The sequence below is a fragment of the Orcinus orca genome, chromosome 5, assembly GCF_937001465.1.
Source record: "Orcinus orca chromosome 5, mOrcOrc1.1, whole genome shotgun sequence".
Lineage (NCBI taxonomy): Eukaryota > Metazoa > Chordata > Mammalia > Artiodactyla > Delphinidae > Orcinus > Orcinus orca.
In genome coordinates this window covers 20,832,800-20,858,529 of record NC_064563.1, presented here as the reverse complement: position 1 = coordinate 20,858,529, position 25,730 = coordinate 20,832,800, and the positions used below count along the sequence as shown (strand labels likewise).

General features: G+C 39.1%; 2 protein-coding genes across 8 annotated transcripts in view; one reads left to right on the top strand and one right to left on the bottom strand.

Annotated features, from left to right (window-relative positions):
• Window positions 1–1,162, top strand: part of HPS3 (HPS3 biogenesis of lysosomal organelles complex 2 subunit 1) — a 45,042-nt gene extending 43,880 nt beyond the window's left edge. For 2 of the 5 annotated variants that reach the window (XR_007477538.1, XR_004475903.2), the window contains one exon: window positions 346–550. Coding sequence is in view for 3 of the 5 variants with exons in the window: in XM_033402754.2 (XP_033258645.1) it covers window positions 346–473 (128 nt within the window). In the remaining 2 variants the exon portion in view is untranslated. Of the gene's footprint in view, window positions 1–345 lie in introns of all 5 variants that reach the window. The other 3 variants (XM_033402756.2, XM_004278189.3, XM_033402754.2) reach the window with 2 other exon arrangements.
• The window catches only part of CP (ceruloplasmin), a 65,194-nt gene that overhangs the window by 9,366 nt on the left and 30,098 nt on the right, over window positions 1–25,730 (bottom strand). Inside the window, exons 10-19 of one of the 3 annotated variants that reach the window (XM_004278190.4) lie at window positions 20,052–20,202; window positions 17,722–17,934; window positions 16,684–16,891; window positions 15,048–15,187; window positions 13,830–13,958; window positions 10,727–10,833; window positions 9,050–9,266; window positions 8,492–8,631; window positions 6,810–6,972; window positions 1,823–2,211 (exon numbers count right to left, since the gene is read on the bottom strand). In XM_004278190.4, coding sequence (XP_004278238.1) covers window positions 2,186–2,211; window positions 6,810–6,972; window positions 8,492–8,631; window positions 9,050–9,266; window positions 10,727–10,833; window positions 13,830–13,958; window positions 15,048–15,187; window positions 16,684–16,891; window positions 17,722–17,934; window positions 20,052–20,202 — 1,494 coding nt within the window. In that variant the 3' untranslated portion in view covers window positions 1,823–2,185. Of the gene's footprint in view, window positions 1–1,822; window positions 4,442–6,809; window positions 6,973–8,491; window positions 8,632–9,049; window positions 9,267–10,726; window positions 10,834–13,829; window positions 13,959–15,047; window positions 15,188–16,683; window positions 16,892–17,721; window positions 17,935–20,051; window positions 20,203–25,730 lie in introns of those variants that run through there. The other 2 variants (XM_033402752.2, XM_033402751.1) reach the window with 2 other exon arrangements.

The following is a 25,730-nucleotide window of genomic DNA, read 5'->3' as shown; positions in this document are numbered from 1 at the left end:
AGAGAGGAACTGATTTAGGAAAATGTCATCCAACAATTAATAGTATTTCCTGTCCTAGCAAACAGTCTTTATAAATCAGCTGCAATATAGTCCTAACATTAAAAACAGTGTTCAATTGATTGTATTTTCCTACAAACGATTCTAGAAAGAATAAATAAGAAGTTGTTAGAACCATAAAGCAGTCTGTGGATTTAAAAGACTGGTTTTCTGGGGTTTTTTTCCTCTCTCTCTCTTGTAGTTATAACATTTTGTCACCTGAATTAGCTTCTAATTGGTTGAGTGATAAGAGAATAGGATGAAAGACAGAATTTCAGTTCTAACTCAGATATTCTTTCCTACAAACAGAAACACTGTCAGTTGTTGCTGTGGAACTACAACTAAGGGATTTCTTAAATGTCCTCCCAGAAGATGGCACTGCAGCATTTTTCTTGCCATATCTTCTTTACTGCAGTCGAAAGAAATCATTGACTTAAAGGTATCATTTGAAATATACCACATATGAGACTGAATTTTTCAAAACTGAATGCCAGATAAAAAAAATATATATAAAGGATTTTTATATTGAACATGTACATATATTGCAAATGCTTTCAAGCTGCTTACCTCAGTGATAGTATTAGTTTCATAATTTATGACCTGAGTCCATTTAATTGTCCAGAATGTAAAAAAGCTACAAGATATAGGAGTTTCCTCAAAGAAGGCATATATTTTTAAAGGTAGAGACTGACTTCTATTCCAAGGAACATCAATTTACTGTTGTTGGAGACATGACAATCTTTTCCATCCCGGGAACACAAACAATTTGTAAGTATGCTCGAAAGAATGTCATTCCAAGTGGTCCACAATTTAACCTTCTTGATTTTTCCAGATTTTTCTACTGGGTCCCTTTTAAAAACAGTTATTTTCTTTGAGAAAGATGTTAATGTTTTCCCACAGTAAAAGATTTCAAACTTTATTTTCTTGTTACTTTTAAAATACATGCTAAGTTTCTCTCTGAATCAAATGAAATAGAAGTTTACAAAGCTGACTTTCTTCTTGTCTGGCTATTAACGTGATTTGTTGAGTGCATGTTTTTCAGCCAAAGCCTTGTTTCCATTTTTTGTTGATGTGGACTCTTGCTCTTTTAGCCAGAGTGTATGTGAAAATAAAGAAATATAAAGAACAGTGTCTTTTTTTTAGCCTCTTATTAAATAATTTTGAGTCCCAGTTCAGTTCCTTGATAGTGTGCTTTGACTTTAGTTAAGGCTGGGCAAAAATGTTACTCACCTGATGTTTCCACAACGATATTTTGAAAACTTTTCTCCTGATGGCAACGTTCGTCTTTGCCAGGATTTAATTTATAGATTGTTTCTCAACTCTGCCTTTCTCCAGTTCCATATTAACTTCCTTTTGATCATCATTTCGAGGGTTCACAAAACTCAGATTGGCAACATTTTATTTTATTTTAAAAATTTGTTTTATTTTATTTAAACATTTTTTTAATTTAAAATTAACAAAAAAATTTTACCAGTTTTATTTAGGTATAATTGACATCTTCAAAGGGTACCCTATTGATTTTCTATTGCTGCTGTAACAAATTATCACAGGCTTAGTGGCTTAAAACAACACAAAATTAATTATTTTACAGTTCTGTAGATTAGAAGTTCAATATTGGCCTCACCGTTTTGAAATTTTATTACTAATATTTTATTTTATCTGTTTAATTTTTTATTTTACTTCCTCTACACCTGTGCCCCTATTCCACTGGTCCATGAGGACTGATGTCAGCAGTATGTTAGAGGGATTGATGGGAAGCCGAAGTTTGGAAACATTTCATTGGATCTTATTTGTTTGTTTGTATTTTTTTATTTATTATTGAAATCATTGAATCTTAATAGTGATCCTTTGAGGACTGTCCAGGACAACATCTGCTCATAGATTTTTTTTTTTTAATACAGTTTTGTAAAGCCCTAATGGTGGTGATATGTGTATTAGAGTCAGTCATGTGTCATAATACAGTCTATTGATCTTTTCATATGAAACAGTGTAACACAGTTATCCCCATAAATGCACAAAAGTATATGTTTTCAGTCTTTTTTTTAATGCTTATAGCCATTCCAAGTAAGCCTTCTATTCAACACTTTCACATAACATTGTTATGAATCATTGTTTTTTCTTTCTTTTTTTTTTTTCATTTATCACCAATTTATTTCTTATATCCAGACTTGGTCTCTATAGAAAAAGAAATTTTAAGACCATTATTAAAAATAGTATATATCATATGGTTAAAAAAAATGGCACATGGTGCTTTAAATATATTCTAGTTTTTTAAAAGTTATTTTCTTTATTCTTGATTCATTTATATTTTTCTGCTCTTTATATATTTAAAACACATCTCTCACTCTAGTACTGCTTTATTTAAAGACAAATTAACTTTCCTCCCTGCAAGATATTTATTTATTATCAAGGGAAAATTAGTCATTTTATAGTGGAGAAACCTGGCAGACACCACCATAAGCCCAAATGCTCAAAATGAACACAACCAGTAAGGGAACAAATCAACATCTTGTGTCTCTTGACGTGTATGCTGAGAAAACCACAATATCCCTTCTGTGAGAATCTTGCCAAAAAATGCATAATCCGAATCTGATCATAAGGAAACGTTAGACAAACCCAAATTGAATTCACATTCTACAAAGTGACTGCCCTGTATTCTTTAAAAATGTCAAAGTTGGGAAAGACAAAGACCAAGGAACTGCTCCAGACTAAGGAGACAAGAAGACATGTCAGCTGAACTCAGTGCATGAGTTGGATTTTCTTTTTCTCTGAAGAACATGATTAGAATAATTGGTGAAATATGGAAGGGGTCTGTAGTATTGGATTGTTTTTAATTTCCTGATTTTGATAGGTGTACTTTGTTTATGTATAAGAATATTCTTGTTCTTAGGAAATAGGAGTATATGTATTTACAATTTCTGTAGTCTGTGTGTGTATAAAGAGATACGGAGATAGGAGAAAGGACGAGAAAGTACATGCTGCTGTGCAAACTGTTAACATTTGGGGAACCTGGGTAAAGGGTATACAGGAATTTTTGTGGTACTGCTCTAGCAACTTTTCTGTAAGTCTGACGTTGTGTCCAAAAAAGTTTTTAAAATTCCTTTTTATTGAGTTAATATGTGGTTAGATATTTACCAAGCAGGGTATTGGATTGGATTTGTGCACCTACTAGAAGTACAGAATATACACTCCCTGCCTATAAGGACCTTAGAGCTAAGTAAGCTTTTCCCCTCAGACAGCTCCAAGAGGTTATCTAACTGTCATGGAAGTGTCAGTCTAAAAAAAGTACCTTTTATATTTGTCAGAGGAGGTCTTTATTATGCTTCCTCTGGTGGAAATAAGGCATTACATTAAGCATGACAGGATATCCACAATTCTTTTCTAGTGATTTTTTTCTTTGTGGAGAAAATTGTCTCCCTGTGCAAAATATTGAAAGATTTCGCTATAACTTGATTTCTCCCTTGTCTCTGTCATGGTAGGCTGAAATTCTTCTAAGATTTAGAATTAAGGTAAACTTGGCCAAAGCTTTATCAAACTTTCATTTAAAGATAATTCAGACTGATAAATGTGGCTCCCCATTTTTCTGTGAATAGTTCAAACTATCTTTTTTGTTCATTACTGCTTCTTTCAGTTCCATGCAATGCCTTTTCTCTTAGTAAAAGTCAAATTTCCCTTTAATCTTTTTTTCCAACATGTGTTTTGCCTTCGCATTGCTAATCGTTCTACAGTTTTTAGTAGGGCTTTTAAAACAGTCTCCCCTTTCTTAACCAGGGAAACAGTCATCTCCCTTATCCCCTCCCAGGCTTATCCTACAGGAGGAATTTTTTCATGGTCTTTGTGTGTAGGCTTAGCCCGTAGCAGCATCCTCTACATGTCAGGCACTTGCACACATGAATTTCCAGAATGCCTGCCTTGGTATTCCTTCACTTTTGATTATCAGTCTGAGCAGGACCATCCTTTTGTGTGGTTTACATGTGTGCTAATGTTCTTTAAGCTCTACTTAAGGTTTTCTTTCTCATGTTTGACTCTTCACCTTGTTCAGCAGTTACTGGCATTAGACCCAGTGGTTTATATATTTGTCTGAGCCTTTGGTGTTCTGGTGCTCTCAATACCACACTTTGTAATAAAGAGTTTTAGTGGAAATAGTTTTTCATGTTATGAGGTCTTTGTGTAAGACCCAGGAACAGAAATTAAAACTTTTCGTTTGCACTGACAAGTAATCTTTCAGTGATTTTTAGGTTTTGAAATATATTTACTTCTGTATTTTCTTCCATTTATATGTTCTCTTTTATGCCAGTGTGAGGAGGAAACACGAGTTGTTTTCTCTACATCATTTCCCCTCATTGGATTTGCCATTGCCAATTCCAACAATTCTGAACTCAGAAGACTCGGGAAACACCAAAGCCTGCAACCAAAAAGCAGGAATTTTACTTTTTTTTTTAACCTCAGTTTTTAAAATTGAAGTATAGTTAATTTACAATGTTGTGTTAGTTTCAGGTGTACAGCAAAGTGATTCAAATATATATATATTCTTTTTCATTCTTTTCCATTATAGGTTATTACAGGATACAGAGTATAGTGCCCTCTGCTATACAGTAGGTCCTTGTTGTTTACCTATTTTATATATAGTAGTGTGTATATGTTAATCCCAAACTCCTAATTTATCTCCTGCCCCTGTCCCCCCACACAGTATTTCCTAAGTTTGTTTTCTATGTCTGTGAGTCTATTTCTGTTTTGTAAGTAAGTTCATTTGTATCATTTTTTTATATTCCACATATAAGTGATATCATAAGATATTTGTCTTTGTCTGACTTACTTCACTTAATATGATAATCTGTAGGTCCATCCATGTTGCTGCAAATTGCATTATTTTGTTTTTTTATGGCTGAGTAATATTCCATTGTGTGTATGTATGTCTATATATATATATATATATATATATATATACACACACACACACACACACACCATATCTTCTTTATCCATTCATTTGTCGATGGACATTTAGGTTGCTTCTGTGTCTTGGCTATTGTATTGAAAAATAGTGCTACTTTGAACATTGGGGTGCATGTATCTTTTCAAGTTAGAGTTTTCTCCAGATATATACCCAGGGGTGGGATTGTAGGATTATATGGTAACTGTATTTTTAGTTTTTTAAGGAACCTCTGTACTGCACCAATTTACATTCCCATCAACAATGTAGGACGGTTCCTTTTTATCCACACCATCTCCAGCATTTTTTATTTGTAGACTTTTTTTCTTTTTTTTTTTGCAGTACGCGGGCCTCTCACTGCTGTGGCCTCTCCTGCTGCGGAGCACAGGTTCCAGACACGCAGGCCTAGCAGCCATGGCCCACGGGCCCAGCCACTCCGCAGCATGTGGGATCCTCCCAGACCGGGGCACGACCCCGTGTCCCCTGCATCGGCAGGCGGACTCCCAACCACTGCACCACCAGGGAAGCCCTATTTATAGACTTTTTAACGATGGCCATTCTGACTGATGTGAGGAGATACCTCATTATAGTTTTGATTTGCATGACTCTAATTATTAGTGATACTGAGCATCTTTTCATGTGTCCATTGGCCATCCGTATGTCTTTGGAGAAATGTCTATTTAGGTCTTTTGCCCATTTTTTGATTGGGTTTTTTTTTTTTGATATTAAGCTGTATGAGCTGTTTGTGTATTTTGGAAATTAATCCCTTGTTGGTAGCAGGAATTTTACTCTTTATATAATGCATTTCTTTAGTTTTTAGTGTTAATCCATAAAAGGGCTGCTTGTTTTCCTGTGTTTTTATTGTGTGTGTGTATATGCATGTGCCTGCATAGGAGGGAGTGTTCTTGCTGGGGTGGCCGAAGCAGCAAGATTTTAGAATCTAAAAATAGATTCTGTTTTTTTTTTTCCTGGATCTTTGCTATGGTCTAAATGTTTGTGTCCCCCCAAAATTCATATGTTGAAAGCCTAATGCCCAAGGTGATAGTGTTAGGTGGTGGGGGCTTTGGGAAGTGATTGGGTCATGAGGGTGGAGCCCTGGTGAATGGGATTAGTGCCCTTATAAAAGAGGCCCCTGGAGAAGTAGCTTGTCCCTTCTGCCATGTGAAGGTATAATAAGTCTGCAACCTGGAAAAGGACCCTAACCCAACCATGTTGGCACCCTGACCTCAGGCTAACAGCCTCCAGAACTAGGAAAATAAATTTCTGTTACTTATAAGCTACCCAGTATGGTATTTTGTTACAGCAGCCCGAATGGCCTAAGACAATCACTGACAAAACAATAATCAGTAATTCCTCCCCTCCCCCAGAAGCACAGAAAGACACTGTTCTGCCTGATCGACTCTTTGAAATTATATTAGTTATATGGGTATTTTTTTGTGGGGGGGGGATGCTTTTTCCTGTACCAGGTACTTCCTAGAATAAAAGTTAATGTTTTCTATTAAGAAAGAAATTAAATTTTAAATGTCTTTTGTTAAGTCACAACTACTCTCTTACACATGTCAGTTTTAGGAATATTAATTACACTGCATCAAATTGGTGTCAATTTGTATTAGTGTAGAGACTACTGGTGCTGTTATCAGTACCAGCTGTCAGAAGATAAGCAGTATCCCACACCACTTAGCAGTAAAAAAAATTCCTATTTGGAGGTAGAGAAGGAAGAATCAGGGCAGCAAATTCAAAAAAGCTTCAGTTGGGGGGAAGTATTGATATATAGGCAAAGTAGTACATCTTAATTATATTTGTGATATATACCTTCTAGAATTACTAAGTGGATATTCACCTTCATTTGGTAGAACGGTGTAAGTAGTTTCCATTCCAGCATGAATGTGGTCAGTCACATGGCAGTGGAGTAACCAGATTCCAGGTGTTTTTGGAGACATTTCTAAGGTTTGGTATGTCCCAGGGAAAATGTCAAAGACATCAGAACTATAAATGCCCCTGTGCTTAATTAGAAAAATATAATGTTTATTATATGTGCGAGTTCATTTCATTGGCCAGCTCAGGGATATTAGAAAATGGATAAATCCGTTAAAAAAAGAAAGAGAGAGACCCTGCACATTGCTATGTCTAATACAAACAATGAGGTAGTGGTCTTTGCTAAACCCTTTGCACTGTGGGCTATTAAATGGGTGTGAAGGAAAGATACGATGAAAGTGAATTCATCAGTCAGGAACATCTGACTCTGGTTTGCCTTTTTTTTTTTTTTTTTTTTTGCGGTATGGGGGCCTCTCACTGTTGTGGCCTCTCCTGCTGCGGAGCACGGGCTCCGGACGCGCAGGCTCAGCGGCCATGGCTCACGGGCCCAGCCGCTCCGCGGCCTGTGGGATCCTCCCGGACCGAGGCACGAGCCTGTGTCCCCTGCATCGGCAGGCCGACTCTCAACCACTGCGCCACCAGGGAAGGCCTGGTTTGCCTTTTTATCAGAGCACTTGAGTTACACAAAGGAATTTAGCTGTGGCCTCATTTCAGTCTTAAATCTCACTCTTGCCGAACCTACCCTAGATGAGCTTGTCTGTTAAACTTTAAGGTTGGTAGGTAATGAAGGGAGCAGGAAAGGAGGCCAATGGAGAAGCCCAAACCAGGGGCAGTTCAGGTAGAGTCTTGACAGAGTATTTGGGCGGTATTTTGGCAGGGATGGAATTGAAAGTCTGCTAATAAGTCAAACAAAAAGCGAGAATAAAATGGTTCTGCAGTGTGCTTTGTGGTAGCTTCTGAATTTTCTGTGTTAACGTGAAGGTAAGACAAAAGCATTTCCAAAAGGGTTACTGATTCCTGCTGAAATCAGCACTGGGTGAGAAGTCAAAGTAGGATTGAGATCTAGGGACCAATCAGTTGCTTGACACCAATCTTGTGCCGATCTTGTTCACTTCAGGCTATTTGAGATCCAGAACTTAGAAGAGGCAAAGGTTATAATAAAGTCTTGTCTCTACTCTCTAATCCATCATTACGCGAACATTCCTACCCTCTCTGCTGACAATTCTGTTCAAAGGCCTTGCCCAGGAAAATGTGAGCAGAACTCCAAGAAAATCCAGTAAAAACGAAATCTAAGGGAGAGCCCAAGGTGTAAAAAGGTTCGTAATGGTGACTGAAATTGCTGTGTGTCACACTCTGAAAATAATTTAGTTGTCTCTCTCTTTTTTTTTTATTGGAGTATAATTGCTTTACAATGTTGTGTTAGTTTCTGCTGTACAACGAAGTCAATCAGCTATATGTATACCTGTATCCCCTCCCTCTTGGACCTCCCTCCCATCCCCCACCCCCATCCCACCCATCTAGGTCATCACAGAGCACCGAGCTGAGCTCCCTGTGCTATATATATTTGACATAAATGCAGTACCATGTGTAAAATATTGTCTCTTAAAACCTTAAACTTTTCATAAGTCTCTCTGAGGAAATATTTTCTTCATTTGCTTTAAAACATTTTCAAATAGAGCAGGAATAATGACCATGGTTGGCCCTTACCTGGTATTGGAAGCTGTGGCCATGGAAATGTACCGAGTGCAAGTCTATTTCATTGCCCATTCCCATCAGATACCAGTTGACTTCATCTCCCACATGCATTGTGAGGCCTTGTAAGTTCCCAAACATTCTTCCATTAATAGCTGGGGAAGACACATGAGTTTTTATTACCTTCCAGGATATTTTAAACCAACAGCTATTTCACAGAAAATAGGTTTATTAAGTTAATATATGGGATCTTTTTGAGGTAATAGAACTTATTTCACTACAGATAGGGGAAATGGGTACTTTAAGGTCAATAATATCACACTGCTTTTATAGTCACTTAGCACCAAAAGACTTATTCCTAATTTTCCATTTAAAAGGGATTGAGACGTTGGAACTGGGAGAGAAATTAATGGATGATTTCAAATATAGTCCCCTTTTTGCTTTGAACAGAATTCTACCTCACATGTGAAGTGTGGCAGAAGTGGTTTATTATAAAATAAAACAAATGAATAGTTTCCAGAGTATTTGAAAGAAGAAAAGGGAAAAAATAGGTTTTAGAATAATGTATCATACCATGCATTTTATTGCTTTCTATGAATTCATCATTGGCTTTGTCTGCTTTCTCAGGGTGATCAGAGTATGTTTTGATGTTGTCATCTAAGTACCAAGATTCATTCTCATCAAAAACAAGAAACAGAAGGGAAAATTCCAGTTTCTTTATGGGATTGAATACTTGCAAGTAATGTTTCCGACAAACAATCAGTGGGCCAATTAATCCACTAAAGAGATCCTGAAAACAAGCAAAAACTTAGTCATCCTTTTGATATAGGTCGGGATTTCAGAGAACTGGGACCTTATCCCCCATGACCTCAGGAACTTTGGAGGGACTGATTTAGGTAGTAGACTTTGCCCAATGTGGTTCTGTCAAGTCAGTAACTTTCCACTTGGAGTATTTAAATTGGAACAATGTCGAATTTGTGTGGGTGATGCTCAAGTAACAGAAATGTGTTGCAGAGGCCAAATATTGGCTCAGCTAATGAGCAGCAGTTGAAAAGAGCCCCAAGTGAACAGTGCTGGTTTGCTTATGGAATCATAAGCCAGGGACTATGCCAGTCACTAAAATCCAGAGATGAATCAAACAAAGACCCTACCTCCTACTAGGGACAATAGATGAATGGAAGAAATGAACCACTTGCTGCGATGGAGGTACAAAAAGTGCCAGTGAACACAGGGAACACCACAGTGGACTTAAATCTACAAGAACTTTGGTTTGGGCATCAGTAATGGCAGATTAGATCTTGAATGGCCTTTGAGCTGTATTATGTTCTGGAATTTTAGATTTTGTCTTGTGGGTCATAAGTAGTCCTTGAAATATTGAATGGAATGGCAGTATATGCATTTTAGACCAGTGATCCTGGTGGTAGAGTGAAGGAAGGTTTGGATGGGGAAGAGACTGGAGACTAGGAGGCCACTGCAGTAGTTGAGGCAAATTACTAGCACCTGATCTGTGGAGATAGAAGGAATGGACTGAGCTCTGTATAGGTGGGTGAATTGCCTGGGTGAGCCAGGGGTAAGAATTAGATACTCTATATCCAGGGTTCTAGCTTGAACAAATGACTAGGTTTGGTACTTGTGCTATTTATCACAACTGGGAATATAGGAGGAGGTGGAGGGAGATCTCAGTTTCCATTGTAGACTTGCTGAGTTTCTGTGCCTGTGGGACATGCTGGTAGAAGTGTTCAATAGGCAGGTATATAGACAGGTCTGGAACTCAGGAGAGAGATTTGGACTAGAGGTTTAATTCTACAAAAGAGTCTTGGTACATGTTCTGATTTATAGTTGTTGAGTGCTTTTTTGGCTTTGAAGTATTTAATCAAACAGCAGCTGTAGCTGTGCTGTGATTTACTGCTGAGATCAGCATTTTTATTATGTGATAATAGAGCTCTGAAATCATGTACCTCAGTTCTTTAGTATGTATTTTCATATCAAAAGGGAAATAGAATACCATTATTAATACTTAATCCTGTGGTACCCATAATCAGCAGTTACAGAGTTGATACGTTTATAACTATATTCTTAAACAAACCCAAAAAAAACAAAAACAAAAAACTCAAAGTGAATTTCAGAGCAGCTTACTTTCCTATAATTTTAACATAAAATTGGACCACAGGAAAACTCTTAACCTCATCTTCCTTCAACTGTGTGTCTATTTTGGGAATTTGCACAAAACACAAATGATTTAGAGTTTACCTTAACCCGATCCACAGTTGAATAGTAAGCCCATGGAATACAAGGAGAATCTTCTATTCCAGCTCCAGATCTTTCTGGGATTTTCCATATGTAAGTGCGAGTTTCACCTAAATTAATCAAATGTTAATGTATCTGGTTATATTTGATATGTATTTGATGTATGTATGACAAATTGTTATCAAAGCCTTGATAACCAAAGACCCAGAAACTGGAAATGTCAAAGTAATTAGTTTTAAAAAGCAGCAGTACTCAAAGTTGTTTTCAAGAATTTAGTTTTACTAGAAGGAAACATAATAACCTCCATTATTTCAGAGATGATGAAAGTCAGGAGCACACAAGATATTTGCTCTAAGTTATAAAGCTAATAAATAGCAAAAGTACAACTTAGGTCACAGGGATCCCAGTGCTCAGGCCTGTGACCATCCATTACTATTTGTTGCTTCTCAGAAAACAGGCAGAAGTTTCATTGTCTTCAATGATGAAAGGAATATTAAAAAGGAAAATTGTTACACCTCTGACCTAAAGGATAATGAAGCCAACAATTAAAAAATAATTTTCTCTAAGTAAATTTTGTCTGAATTTGGAAAAAAAAAAGAATTTAGTTTTAAGACGAACTGTAAGACACACTTTTATATATTCTTTTTCAGTTATAAATTAACTAGCCATGAAACACAGGCCACGCTACAAAGCCAGGAGGTGGCAATTCAGTATCACAATTTGAAGAAACTTCACAATAGATCTTTCCTTAGACTTAGTTTGAAGTCTGCTTCTCTAATACACTTTTTTCTTTTCAACTCTTAAGCGATTTTCCCCCAGTGCTAGCTGCTTCCCCGCTGCCTTCTTTGTGTCTGTGTTTCTGGACTATCCTGTGTAATTCCTACAGCTTCACCACGGCCTGCCTGTTTTCCCTTTTCACCATTATCCTCAGTGATTTCACAGTTCCTGGCAAGGAACCATTAGACCACTTGATCTCATGGGTCACTGACCTGTCAGTGACATCTCTTGTCCGCCCCATTCTGTCATACCATACACTGTTCTGTCACAACTCCGTCACATACAGGACACGACCACACCCTGGACCTTCACACTTGCAAGGAGCTCCACCCTCCTATCTTTCTAAGGTCTTTACCTTCTTCCACTTGCCCTGGGCTTCTCTCCAGCCTGATCTTTGCTGCCAGTCATCTCACGGCATCCTGTACCACTACTCACAAGACCTTGACTTTCAGCCATGGCCACTCACTGTCTATTTAGGCAGACCTCACCATTATATATTCCTGCTGTCGGAGTTTAATTAGCTAGAATTTGACAAATTCCTTTACGAGGGAATCAAGCAGGACTTGAGGGACGGTCTCGGGATATGGTAGACTTTTTCCTTTTTCCTCAAGTCCTCCATCTTACCCGCCCCTGTGTCCTCACCCTTTTTGTAAACAGAATGTTTCACTGAAAATGTAAAGAGTAGATTCATCACCTGAACATTTTGTCTCTTCATCTAAACTCCTATTGTCTCTTCTCCATTCCCCGCCCCAACCTGCTCTGCCATCAGTGTTTGATGCCCAAGCCCTGGGCTTGTCCTTGACTCTTGCCCTAACAACCAACCTTTCAGCAGGTCCTTTTAGCACCACCTTTAAAATGGAACCAGAATACAATTCACCACTTCAGCTGCTTCTACCCTGGTACAAGTCTTACTAATTCTTTACCCAGATTATTGCGATAGTCCCCTAACTGCGCCTTGATTTCTGCCCTTGTCTCCTACAGTCACTTTTTCACACACCAACCCCCGGGCTGCGGGCCGGTACCTGTCCGCGGCCTGTTAGGAACTGGGCCGCACAGCAGGAGGTGGGCAGCGGGCAAGCAAATGAAGCTTCATCTGCCGCCCCCCATCGCTCCCCACTGCTCACATTACCCCCTGAACAGTCCCCCTCCACCGCCCCACTGTCTGTGGAAAAATCGTCTTCCACGAAACCGGTCCCCGGTGCCAAAAAGGCTGGGGACTGCCGCTTTAAAAAGTCTTCATCGGATCATCACTGTCCAGCTCAGACTCTCACATGGGATTTCAGAATGAAATGTAAGGTCGTAACCGTGGCCTCTGATGTCCCCCTCCCTCCTACCGCATCCAGCTCCCTGACCTGCCTAGATCTCATCTCCTCACATTCTGCCCCTGTTTGCTCTGCTCTGGCCTTTGGCCATTCCTCAGACACACCAAGTCCACTTCCATCTCAGGACCTAGAATGCTCTCCCTCTACAACTCCCTGAGGCTCATTACTACTCATCATTTAGGTGTCTTCACCAGTGGCACCTCCTCAAAGAAGCCCTCCTGACCAACCCCCTACCTAAAATAACACCCTTTTACTTACTCTCTCTCATCTGCCTTAATCTTTTTCATAGCACTTTCTACAATTTGATATTATATCTATATTTATTTACTGTTTATCTTGGAAGAACGTGAGGGTAATGAAGCCAGGGCCTTTTATTTCTGTTCCCTTATACTGACAAGACCAACTCTCTAGAGTAATTTATTTTTTCTCACTTGATATACTTTGAGGACTGCTAAATTACTGAGAAATGGTCCTTTCCTAGAAGCCAACTTTCCAACGAATAGAAGAAAAATATAGCTTTTATTAAAGAAAATACACATTTATGTATTTAATCTATTGCACTTATTACTCTGTATTAATTAAAGAGACATTTACTGAGTTCCTAGTCCATGCCAGATATTGGGCTAGATTCGAGGGATTTGAAATTCTAAGTGGCAGCATCTGCCCTTAGGACCCTGTCTTTGGATACAGGCATGGAAACTTCTAGCCACATGATAGATGCTGTCTGGGATGTGTTCTAGCTGAGCCTGGGGAGATCATCTCTGCTGACTCAACCCTGAGTATGTGAGCGTGTTCAGTACCATCAGATTTTGTTAATTACAGTTCTGTGGATTTTTTTTTTTTTTTGGTATGTGCATGTGGGCATATATCACACAGCCACATCTCTGTGTGTGCCCTCTCAACCACCTGCTTCTTCACTCTCTCTAGACACACTCATGTGGATAACAGGTGTTTGTGGAAAGGCTGTAACGTCTATTAAAATGTACCCCTCCCCACACTGTGAATACCTGGTGCGGTTGGAGTCACTGTAGAACTCTCCGTTTTCACCCCATGGGCGTGTATTGAGTAGGACCTTGTGGCCATGTTTTTAAAGATAATATTAACTTTGTCTCCAACATCTGCATGAAGTTGTGGACCTGGCAAGAGTGAAAAGGAAGACTGGCTTATATAGCTATCAGATTGGAAGCTCTAACTCAGTAATAAAAGCAAAGATCAGGTAACTTTTTTTATCGTTAAGGATGTTGTCTTTGTCGTGTCCCCCCTGCCGCCTCGCTTCATGCTGTAGTACTCTTGGATCGATACCCGGTCCCAGAGGATTCAGGATAAAAACACTAGTTATGGCTGTCTCTAACGATGGAGACTATGGGTGCATCTCTCATCAAGAGTCCTAGGGGAGGTTTTGGCCTGAAAGTTCTAGACCTTCCTGTGAATTAAGGACAGTACTGCCTTTGAAAGGATGGGTGGGGCTACCCCACCCGTTCCTACCCTCTAGCCAATTTTAGCTTGTCTCCTGCCTGAGAGAATTTCTGTGACCCAAAAACAATGCCACTCTCCCTTGGGTGTCTTACTCCAGGAACGGAGGATAAGAAAGCCCCAGGGAATTCTGTTAGTGTAGGAACACAGTGGGCTTGGGAATGGCTTCCCCTTCACTTGATGATTTTAAAGAAAATTCCCAAGACCCGTGTTGGTGGAGTTCTTAGACATTCTGTCTTAAAGTGATTCCTGAAAAATTGAAGTCAACTTTTCCCCAGCCTTGTGCACCATAAAACTTTTCCCTTTTCCTTATTTCCTTGTTTGTATGTATACTTCTTCTTAAAGTTGATCATTTACATCTTAATTTTAAAAGTAAATAGCTATGATTTTTTTGGGGGGGGGAGTAGTAGAATAACAGGGAGAACTTGGTTAAGAATTTCAGTAGTAAGTAATTTCTAGCAATTTCATCAAAAATAAAGGCATCAATTTGATAAACACCAAATATATATAATTGCATTAGTACATGGGATATTATACATTGTTTCTGATAGAAGTAAGTAATATTTTCTTATGCCACATTTTTAGAAAATATAGGCTTCTCATTTTATTAAATAGATTTTGTTTTTCATTTTTATTTGAATAATGTTAATAAATGAACCAAGAAAATGAAGCCCATAGACATGGACTGACTCTCACCGCATGGATTACCACATCACCAACCCACACCCGATGAACTGGAGCTAGGGCAGTACCTAGAATTCCCAGGTGTTCTTCTTCAGGTTTTCTCTCCCCAGGAACTTGGAATGTGCTGTCAGTGAATCGCCGATACACAACTTTCTTGTACTTTGAGCCTATGTAAAATTCTTCCTTATCTAAAAATGCATTTGAAAGACTTAAAACACACACACACACACACACACACACACACACACACACACACACGACTAAGGTTAGTATTTGTCTTAAGGAAAGTGGAAGTTGAGTTTTAAATTTTGAATAAAAATATATTTTTATTTAATTATGCTAGTTTTTAATATCACTGTCCCATTTGAGCAAGAAAGAATAAGACTTTATCAATAGACAGATGTGGTAGAAAGTGTACCTAGCTAGGAGTGGAGTCATCGGAGTCCTGGCCCTGACTCTGTCACTAGCTAAAATGATGTCTAGCTGGTCATTGCCTGTCAGAGCCTTAGTTTCTTCATCCCTAAAATGAGGTATTCAAGGGGATTCCCTGGCAGTCCAGTGGTTAGGACACTGCACTTTCACTGTGAGGGCCCAGGTTCAATCCCTGGTCGGGGAACTAAGATCCTGCAAACCACGCAGCGTGACCAAAAAAAAATGAGGTATTCAATGAGGTCGTCTCTAAGTTTTCTATATGGCTCTAAAATGTTATGAGTCCAGATTTCATCAATGAAGTGTTCTCTGCTTACTGCAGTATTTCTGGTCTATAGGAACAGAAATGGCCTTTTTATCCAGCCATTCCCTGATCTAAAGCTTTCATTGACTCCTAACGGCTCTGCATACTTTTAACAGTTCTCTCCCAATCATTGAAATAAACTTTTACTCCCTTACAGCACAAATCACACCATGGCCGTCAAACTGACCAGCTAACCACCTGCCTTGCTGTAGGTTACCAGTCATGTTGTGCACTCCAGATCTGAACACAAGCCCACCCTGATCTCTCAAATCATATCCCCAAAGGGTTAGTGCATAATGGGAGATGGGAGAGGGGAGAGTGCTTGGCAAAGTATAAAAGAGCTACACCTGGAAGTGTCAGGTGATGCTGCACTAAATGTATTGTTTCTGAAGCTCCAATAACCATCCTTTACTTACATTTGTTCACTGACCTCACTTTTACATTTCCACAGCGTACATGTTATTGGTGGTTTTTGAAGCATATTATCCTGTAAGTTCTTAGAAGAGACCATATCTGCTCTAGTGCCCTCAAGAATTTAAAATATTCTTCCATATATAATAAATAGTTTTAAGAATGTGAAATAACTGATTACTAGACTCATAATGAAATATCTGGACTAAAGATAAGCAACAAATAGTTGGTAAAGAAAATTATTTTAGCTCTGAATGTAGGCATTAATTTTGGTTTTAGTTTGAAAATCTGACAAGGGCACATGAGTATGAGAAGAGGGTCTAATAGAAAAGAAAGTAAGATGAGTAACTGCAAAGAATCAAATGAGATCAATGAAAATTTTCCTGTGAGAAAATTGAGAGAAGCAGAAATGAATGAGGAGGGTCCCTAGGAAGCATTTTGTTGTTGTTTTTGTTGTTATTGTTTAATGCAACTGTTCATTGGTTTTTAATTTAGCATAATTCTTACTACTATGAAAGAGAAACCTAAAAAAAATTGGGAATCAGAATCTGGAGAATTACTTTAGTTCTTGTAAATGATGCAGCTCCTTTTCCCATTTCCTACTTGGGGAATAATCCCATTCCACCTCCACCGCTGCGATGTAGTAGGTCCTTTCTCCCAGGTAGTGGTATGAATTCTCAGATGGCTGCCTGCACTGGTTCACAGTGTACTTTTGTTTCATGCCACCTGTGTAGTGATCAGTTGTGAGGCACTCAACATCAAAAGTCCCTGGAATGGTAAATAAAAAGGCAGTTCACCTCCTCTGAGTATTTTTACCCACCTTTCCCTATAAGTCATCAGCCCCTTTCCCTTCCCTATTTTTCTTCATAGTACTTATAACCACTTGATATACACATTAATATACTTGCTTGTTGTCTGTCTCCCTGCATTAGAATTTCATCTCCATGAAAGCAGATACTTGATATATCTCTTTTGCTCACTGTTGTATTTACATTTGCCTAATAAAGGAAAGGTGACACTGAACATGTCCTGCGTTTTAGTGGCATCTTATGAACCAAATAAAGCCTGAGGCAAGTTAGCATATTTTCATGTTTTGGTTAAAATTCTTTTTTGTTTTAGTTTGTTTTACTCATTCAGAGACAGTTCTGTCAGTGTCTCTGAATTTGCATGGCTAGAGTTCTAATATAGCCTATTCAATTGTAGACAACTAATAAGCCAACACTACATCTAGGGGACAGAGACATGACAAAAAGTTTAGATGCAAAGCCTTTGTGGGAGTCATTCCCTTTCTAGTCTGATTTGCCAGCTATCTTTAAAGGCCCATAATTGAAAAGGAGACCGTCTTGAGGATTTGACTAGGTTGAAATGGGAGAAACCTCAGTACACTTTTGTCACTCCCTTCCCTCCCCTCAACAAACAGGAAATGGACCTCTCTGGCATATACTTAGCTGACAATAGCCCAGACATATCTTCCAAGGGAAGGAAGAGTAGTTGGGAGGCTTGGGGAAGGGATGAGCTTATCCTCCAACACTGAATTTTAAACTGAAACCACACGAATCGATCCAACAGAAACTTGTCTTGACTTTAAAGGAATATACCTTCCGTGTCAGGCTGCATGAAGAGCCTCAGACTTGTTTGAGGGAAGAGGTTTGCTGTGTCTCTCCTTTCTCCTCTTGACAGATAAGTGTTTCCTGAAAAGTATATCCCGTGTACATCAACTTCATTTCCAGCACTGAATAAATACCACACAACTGAATCTCCTTGGCACATGTTGAGACCAGGCTGATTCCCGTACATGAATCCATTCATGGCTGTAAAGGTTAGGAAATGATATTTTGAAAGTGGTTTAATCTTACGTCCTACTTCATGACAACCTCCCAGACTTTCCAGAGCCAACTGGGTTTATTTAATTTTTAAAAGACCCATTCAGGCCTGCCCACCCCTTTATGTCTCAGGAGTGTCTCTGCAACTCCTTGCTGTACCCAGCACTTCCAGGCAGGCCTTGGCTGAAAGACGTAGAGCTGAATGCAGGGTTCTTGAAGTTCTGGGCCCTGGGAATCTCACTGTTCTTCCCAGCGAGTCACTTCTCAGTTCTCTCAAGGGCCTTTTTTGTGAGCACCAAAATGGGTGGATAATAACAGCTCTTCCAGGGCACTGTAGGCTGGGAATGTGTTTGTTGCTCTAGATGGAAAATTCTCTGATTCATCTTGAATAACAGGGAAGAGTATATGCAGGAAGTTTCCTCTCACCGCTCTTTTTTATTTTATAACTCTACCATCCAGTCTGATAGATCCTTTTATTTATTTATTTATTTATTTATTTTTGGTTGTGTTGGGTCTTCGTTGCTGCGCATGGGCTTTAGTTGCAACAAGCGGGGGCTACTCTTTGTTGCAGTGCGCGGGCTTCTCATTGCAGTGGCTTCTCTTGTTGTGGAGCATGGGCTGTAGGCGTTCAGGCTTCAGTAGTTGTGGCACACGGGCTCAGTAGTTGTGGCTCACGGGCTCTAGAGCACAGGCTCAGTAGTTGTGGCACACGGGCTTAGCTGCTCTGTGGCATGTGGGATTCTCCCGGACCAGGCCTCGAACCTGTGTCCCCTGCATCGGCAGTCAGATTCTTAACCATTGCACCACCAGGGAAGTCCCTCACTGCTATTTTTAATAGATAATATTCTTGACTCCTCCAAAATCAAAAGAAGTATTTTAAAGATTGTGGGTGGTGTAACTATTATCAATCCAATTTAAAAAACATCAGTTTGTAATACAACTTTACTTTTTTTCCTTCTAGTTATAGTGATTTTCATATGTTGTCCATTAGTGGCGTGGACATTATGATCAATCAGCTTGCTATCTCTAAACTCTAACTGTATTTTATTTATTTATTTTTTAAATTTTATTTCTTAACAGCTTTATTGAAATACAATTCACATACCATATAAGTCAACCATTTGTTTATTTATTTTTGGCAACGTCCTCGGCATGTGAGATCTTAGTTCCCCTGCCAGGGATTGAACCTGTGCCCTCTGCAGTGGAAGCATGGAGTCTTAACCACTGGACCGCCAGGGAAGTCCCTCTAACTGTATTTTAGAATTACACTAGAAGTTAATCTGATGCTGTTTCAATTAAATAAAGGTCTCTGGAGGTTGTCCTGAGGATTTAAAAAATAGTTTTAATAGTTTGTTAAAATTCCTAGGGGATTCTTACATGTAGTCAAGGATGAGGATCATTGAAGTTCTTGACAGCAGAGATCATAAAAGGAGCCTGTCATTATTAAGCCATAGATGAGAAAAGCATCTAATCCAATTGCTCTCAAATTTAAGCATAAATCAGAACAACCTGGAGGATATGTTAAACAGATTTCTAGCCCCACACCCAAAGTTTCTGATTCAGTAGGTCAGGGATGGAGCCCAAGAACTTGCATTCCTAACAAGTACCTGGGTGATGCTGAGGTGGCTGACCCAGGGACCACATTTTAAGGACCATGCATCTAATTGGCATATATTATATGTTTTATTATTTTGAATTAAGTGAAACGAAGATTCAATTGACTTACATGTTAAATAATCAACAGTACTACCCTTAGAGCACTATGGTATTTAATCATTTATTGAAAATTAATCAATGGGCAAAGCTATTAGTATTTTGGTTTAATTAAAAGCATTACAGGGCTTCCCTGGTGGCGCAGTGGTTGAGAGTCCGCCTGCCAATGCAGGGGACATGGGTTCGTGCCCCAGTCTGGGAAGATCCCACATGCCGCGGAGCAGCTGGGCCCGTGAGCGATGGCCGCTGAGCCTGCGTGTCCGGAGCCTGTGCTCCGCAACGGGAGAGGCCACAACAGTGAGAGGCCCACATACAGCAAAAAAAAAAAAAAAAAAAGCATTACATGTGCAGCACTGAAATAACTTGATATTGGTGGATGATACAGTACTTACAGTGCATCTTATTAGATTCCTGAAAGTCTTCATTTTCCTTATCCACCTGATCAGGTGCTGTTGTAAACATTCTAATATTATCATCCAGGAGTAAACTCTCATTCTCATCAAACACTGTAGGAAACAAATAGAACTCCTTGTCTACATCCTTCTGTAAATCAAAACAAGAACAGTGAGGTGAAGACAGAATAAGTAAAGCAGAAAGACTTCCATATATACAATACTATTTATGCACAAACATGCTAAAGGAAGGACAAGAACTGAAGTTTCCATTCCTGTTTGAGAATGGAGCTCACAATATACTGTTGACCACCAGAATTTTGATTGGTATCTGCGTAGTAGATTTTTGGCTCAACACAATAATCTAAGCCTCTCTCTGCACTTAAAAGTTCTGACTCTCCTCTCCCTACCTTTCTGCCAGCTCTGCCAGTTTCACTTGAACCCACCCCCAAATTGTTAAAATGGGGCATTTAATTGTTAAAATGGCGCAGGGGTTTTGTGCTTGTGCTAGAAATTAGGGAAGGTGCTATTCACAGTCATGAAAGCTCAAAGAATTCCTCTAAAGCAGAGCACGTGGAAGCAGATACATCTTAAGTGCAGAAATAGCCTGCAAGTGAATTGGAACAAGAATTCACACACAGATTGGTTCAAGATGGCGGAGTAGAAGGACGTGCTCTCACTCCCTCTTGCGAGAGCACCAGAATCACAACTAACTGCTGAACAATCATCAACAGGAAGACACTGGAACTCACCAAAAAGGATACCCCACAACCAAAGGTAAAGGAGAAGCCACAGTGAGACGGTAGGAGAGGCGCAATCACAATAAAATCAAATCCCGTAACTGGTGGGTGGGTGACTCACAAACTGGAGAACACTTATGCCACAGAAGTCCACACACTGGAGTGAAGGTTCTGAGCCCCACGTCAGGCTTCCGAACCTGGGGGTCTGGCAAAGGGAGGAGGAATGCCTAAAATCAGACTTTGAATGCTAGTGGGATTTGATTACAGGACTTCGACAGGACTGGGGGAAACAAAGACTCCACTCTTGGAGGGCACACACAAAGTAGTGTGTGCATTGGGACACAGGGGAAGGAGCAGTGACCCCATAGGAGACTGAACCAGACATACCTGCTAGTGCTGGAGGGTCTCCTGCAGAGGCGTGTGGTGGCTGTGTCTCACCGTGAGGACAAGGACACTGGCAGCAAAAGTTCTGGGAAGTACTCCTTGGCGTGAGCCCTCCCAGAGTCTGCCATTAACCCCACCAAAGAGCCCAGGTAGGCTCCAGTGTTGGGTTGCCTCAGGCCTAACAACCAACAGGGAGGGAACCCAGCCCACCCATCAGCAGTCAAGTGGATTAAAGTTTTACGGAACTCTGCCCACCAGAGCAACACCCAGCTCTACCCACCACCAGTCCCTCCCATCAGGAAACTTGCTCAAGCCTCTTAGCTAGCCTCATCCACCAGAGGGCAGACAGCAGAAGCAAGAAGAACTATAATCCTACAGCATGTGGAACAAAAACCACACTCACAGAAAGATAGACAAGATGAAAAGGCAGAGGGCTATGTACCAGATGAAGAAACAAGAAAAAACAACTAAATGAAGTGGAGATAGGCAACCTTCCAGAAAAAGAATTCAGAATAATGATAGTGAAGATGATCCAGGACCTCGGAAAAAGAATGGAGGCAAAGATCGAGAAGGTGCAAGAAGTGTTTAACTAAGACCTAGAAGAATTAAAGAACAAAAAAACAGAGATGAACAATACAATAACTGAAATGAAAGTACACTGGAAGTAATCAATAGAAGAATAACTGAGGCAGAAGAACGGATAAATGACCTAGAAGACAGAATGGTGGAATTCACTGCTGCTGAACAGAATAAAGAAAAAAGAATTTAAAAAAATGAAGACACCTAAGAGACCTCTGGGGCAGCATTAAACGCAACAATATTCACATTATAGGGGTCCCAGAAGGAGAAGAGAGAGAGAAAGGACCCGACAAAATATTTGAAGAGAGTATAGTCAAAAACTTCCCTAACATGGGAAAGGAAATAGTCACCCAAGTCCAGGAAGCGCAGAGAGTCCTATACAGGATAAACCTGTATTTATATTATTATAAATATATATGCAACCAACATAGGAGCACCTCAATACATAGGCAACTGCTAACAGCTATAAAAGAGGAAATCGACAGTAGCACAATAATAGTGGGAGACTTTAACACCTCACTTACACCAATGACAGATCATCCAGACAGAAAATTAATAAGGAAACACAAGCTTTAAATGACACAGTAGACCAGATAGATTTAATTGATATTTATAGGACATCCATCCGAAAACAGCAGATTACACTTTCTTCTCAAGTGCACGTGGAACATTCTCCAGGATAGATCACATCTTGGGTCACAAATCAAGACTCAAGAAAACTGAAATCATATCAAGCATCTTTTCTGACCACAACGCTATGAGATTAGAAACCAATTACAGGGAAAAAAACATAAAAAACACAAACACATGGAGGCTAAACAATACGTTACCAAATAACCAAGAGATCACTGAAGAAATCAAAGAGGAAATCAAAAAAATACCTAGAGACAAAGGACAATGAAAACACAAAGACCCAAAACCTATGGGATGCAGCAGAAGAAGTTCTAAGAGGGAAGTTTATAGCAATCCAAGCCTACCTCAGGAAACAAGAAAAATCTCAAATAAACGATCTAACCTACACCTAAAGGAACTAGAGAAGGAAGAACAAACAAAACCCAAAGTTAGCAGAAGGAAAGAAATTACAAAGATCAGAGCAGAAATAAATGAAATAGAAACAAAGAAAACAAAAGCAAAGATCAATAAAACTAAAAGCTGGTTCTTTGAGAAGATAAACACAATTGATAAACCATTAGCCAGACTCATCAAGGCAAAAAGGGAGAAGACTTAAATCAATAGAATTGCAAATGAAAAAGGAGAAGTAACAGCTGACACTGCAGAAATACAAAGGATCATGAGAGATTACTACAAGTAACTCTATGCCAATAAAATGGACAACCTGGAAGAAATGGACAAATTCTTAGAAAAGCACAACCTTCCTAGACTGAACCAGGAAGAAATGCAAAATATAAACAGACCAATCACAAGTGCTGAAATTGAGACTGCAATTAAAAATCTTCCATCAAACAAAAGCCCAGGACCAGATGGCTTCACAGGAGAATTCTATCAAACATTTAGGGAAGAGCTAACACCTATCCTTCTCAAACTCTTCCAAAATATAGCAGAGGGAGGAACACTCCCAAACTCATTCTATGAGGCCACCATCACCCTGATACCAATACCAGACAAAGATGTCACAAAGAAAAAAACTACAGGCCAATATCACTGAGGAACATAGATGCAAAACTCCTCAACAAAATACTAGCAAACGGAATCCAACAACACATTAAAAGGATCATACACCATGATCAAGTGACATTTATCTCAAGGATGCAAGGATTCTTCAAAATACGAAAATCAATCAGTGTGATACACCATATTAAAAAACTGAAGAATAAAAACCATATGATCATCTCAATAGATGCAGAAAAAGCTTTAGACAAAATTCAACACCCATTTATGATAAAAACTCACCAGAAAGTGGGCATAGAGGGAACCTATCTCAACATAATAAAGGCCATATATGACAAACCCACAGCAAACATTGTTCTCAATGGCGAAAAACTGAAAGCATTTCCTCTAAGATCAGGAACAAGACAAGGATGTCCACGCTAACCACTGTTATTCAACTTAGTTTTAGAAGTCCTAGCCACGGCAATCAGAGAAGAAAAAGAAATAAAAGGAATACAAATTGGAAAAGAAGTAAAACGGTCACTGTTTGCAGATGATACGATACTATACATAGAGAATCCTAAAGATGCCACCAGAAAGCTACTAGAGCTAATCAATGAATTTGGTAAAGTTGCAGGAATCAAAATTAATGCACAGAAATCTCTTGCATTCCTATACACTAATGATGAAAAATCTGAAAGAGAAATTAAAGAAACAATCCCATTTACCACTGCAACAAAAAGAATAAAATTCCTAGGAATAAACCTACCTAGGGAGACAAAATACCTGTATGCAGAAAACTATAAGACACTGCTGAATGAAATTAAAGATGATACAAACAGACGGAGAGATATACCATGTTCTTGGATTGGAAGAATCAATATTGTGAAAATGACTATACTACCTAAAGCAATCTACAGATTCAGTGCAATCCCTTTCAAATTACCAATGGCATTTTTTACAGAACTAGAACAAAAAATCTTAAAATTTGTATGGAGACACAAAAGACCCCAAATAGCCAAAGCAGTCCTGAAGGATAAAAACGGAGCTGGAGGAATCAGACTCCCTGACTTCAGACTATACTACAGTAATCTACAGTAGTATAGTAGATACACAATAGCCAGTAAAGCTACAGTAATCAAGACAATATGGTACTGGCACAAAAACAGAAATATAGGTCAATGGAACAGGATAGAAAGCCCAGAGATAAACCCACGCACCTATGGTCAACTAATCTGTGACAGAGGAGGATATACAATGGAGAAAAGGATATACAGTGGAGAAAAGACAGTCTCTTCAATAAGTCGTGCTGGGAAAACTGGACAGCTACATGTAAAAGAATGAAATTAGAACACTACCTAACACCATACACAGAAATAAACTCAAAATGGATTAGAGACCTAAATGTAAGACCGGACACTATAAAACTCTTAGAGGAAAAACACACTTTGACATAAATCACAGCAAGATCTTTTTGATCCACCTCCTAGAGTAATGGAAATAAAAACAAAAATAAATAAATGGGTCATAAGGAAGCTTAAAAGCTTTTGCAAAGCAAAGGAAACTACAAACAAGATGAAAAGACAACCCTCAGAATGGGAGAAAATATTTGCAAATGAATCAATGGACAAAGGATTAACCTCCCAAATATATAAACATCTGCAGTTCAATATTAAAAAAATAAATAATCCAATCAAAAAATGGGCAGAAGACCTAAATAGACATTTCTCCAAAGAAGACATACAGAAGACCAAGAAGCACATGAAAAGCTGCTCAACATCACTAATTAGAGAAATGCAAATCAAAACTACAATGAGGTATCACCTCACACCAGTTAGAATAGGCATCATCAGAAAATCTGCAAACAACAGATGCTGCAGAGGGTGTGGAGAAAAGGGAACCCTCTTGCACTGTTGGTGGGAATGTAAATTGATACAGCCACTATGGAGAACTGTATGGATGTCCCATAAAAAACTAAAAATAGAATTACCATATGACCCAGCAATCCTACTACTGGGCATATACCCAGAGAAAACCATAATTCTAAAAGACACATGCACCCCAATGTTCATTGCAGCACTATTTACAATAGCCGGGTCATGGAAGCAACCTAAATGGCCATCAACAGATGAGTGGATAAAGAAGATGTGGTACACATATACAATGGAATATTACTCAGCCATAAAAAGGAACGAATTTGGGTCATTTGTAGAGACCTGGATGAATCTATAGACTGTCATACAGAGTGAAGTAAGTCAGAAAAAGAAAAACAAATATCGTATATTATTGCATACATGTGGAACCTCGAAAAATGGTACACATGAACTGGTTTGCAGGGCAGAAATTGAGACACAGATGTAGAGCACAA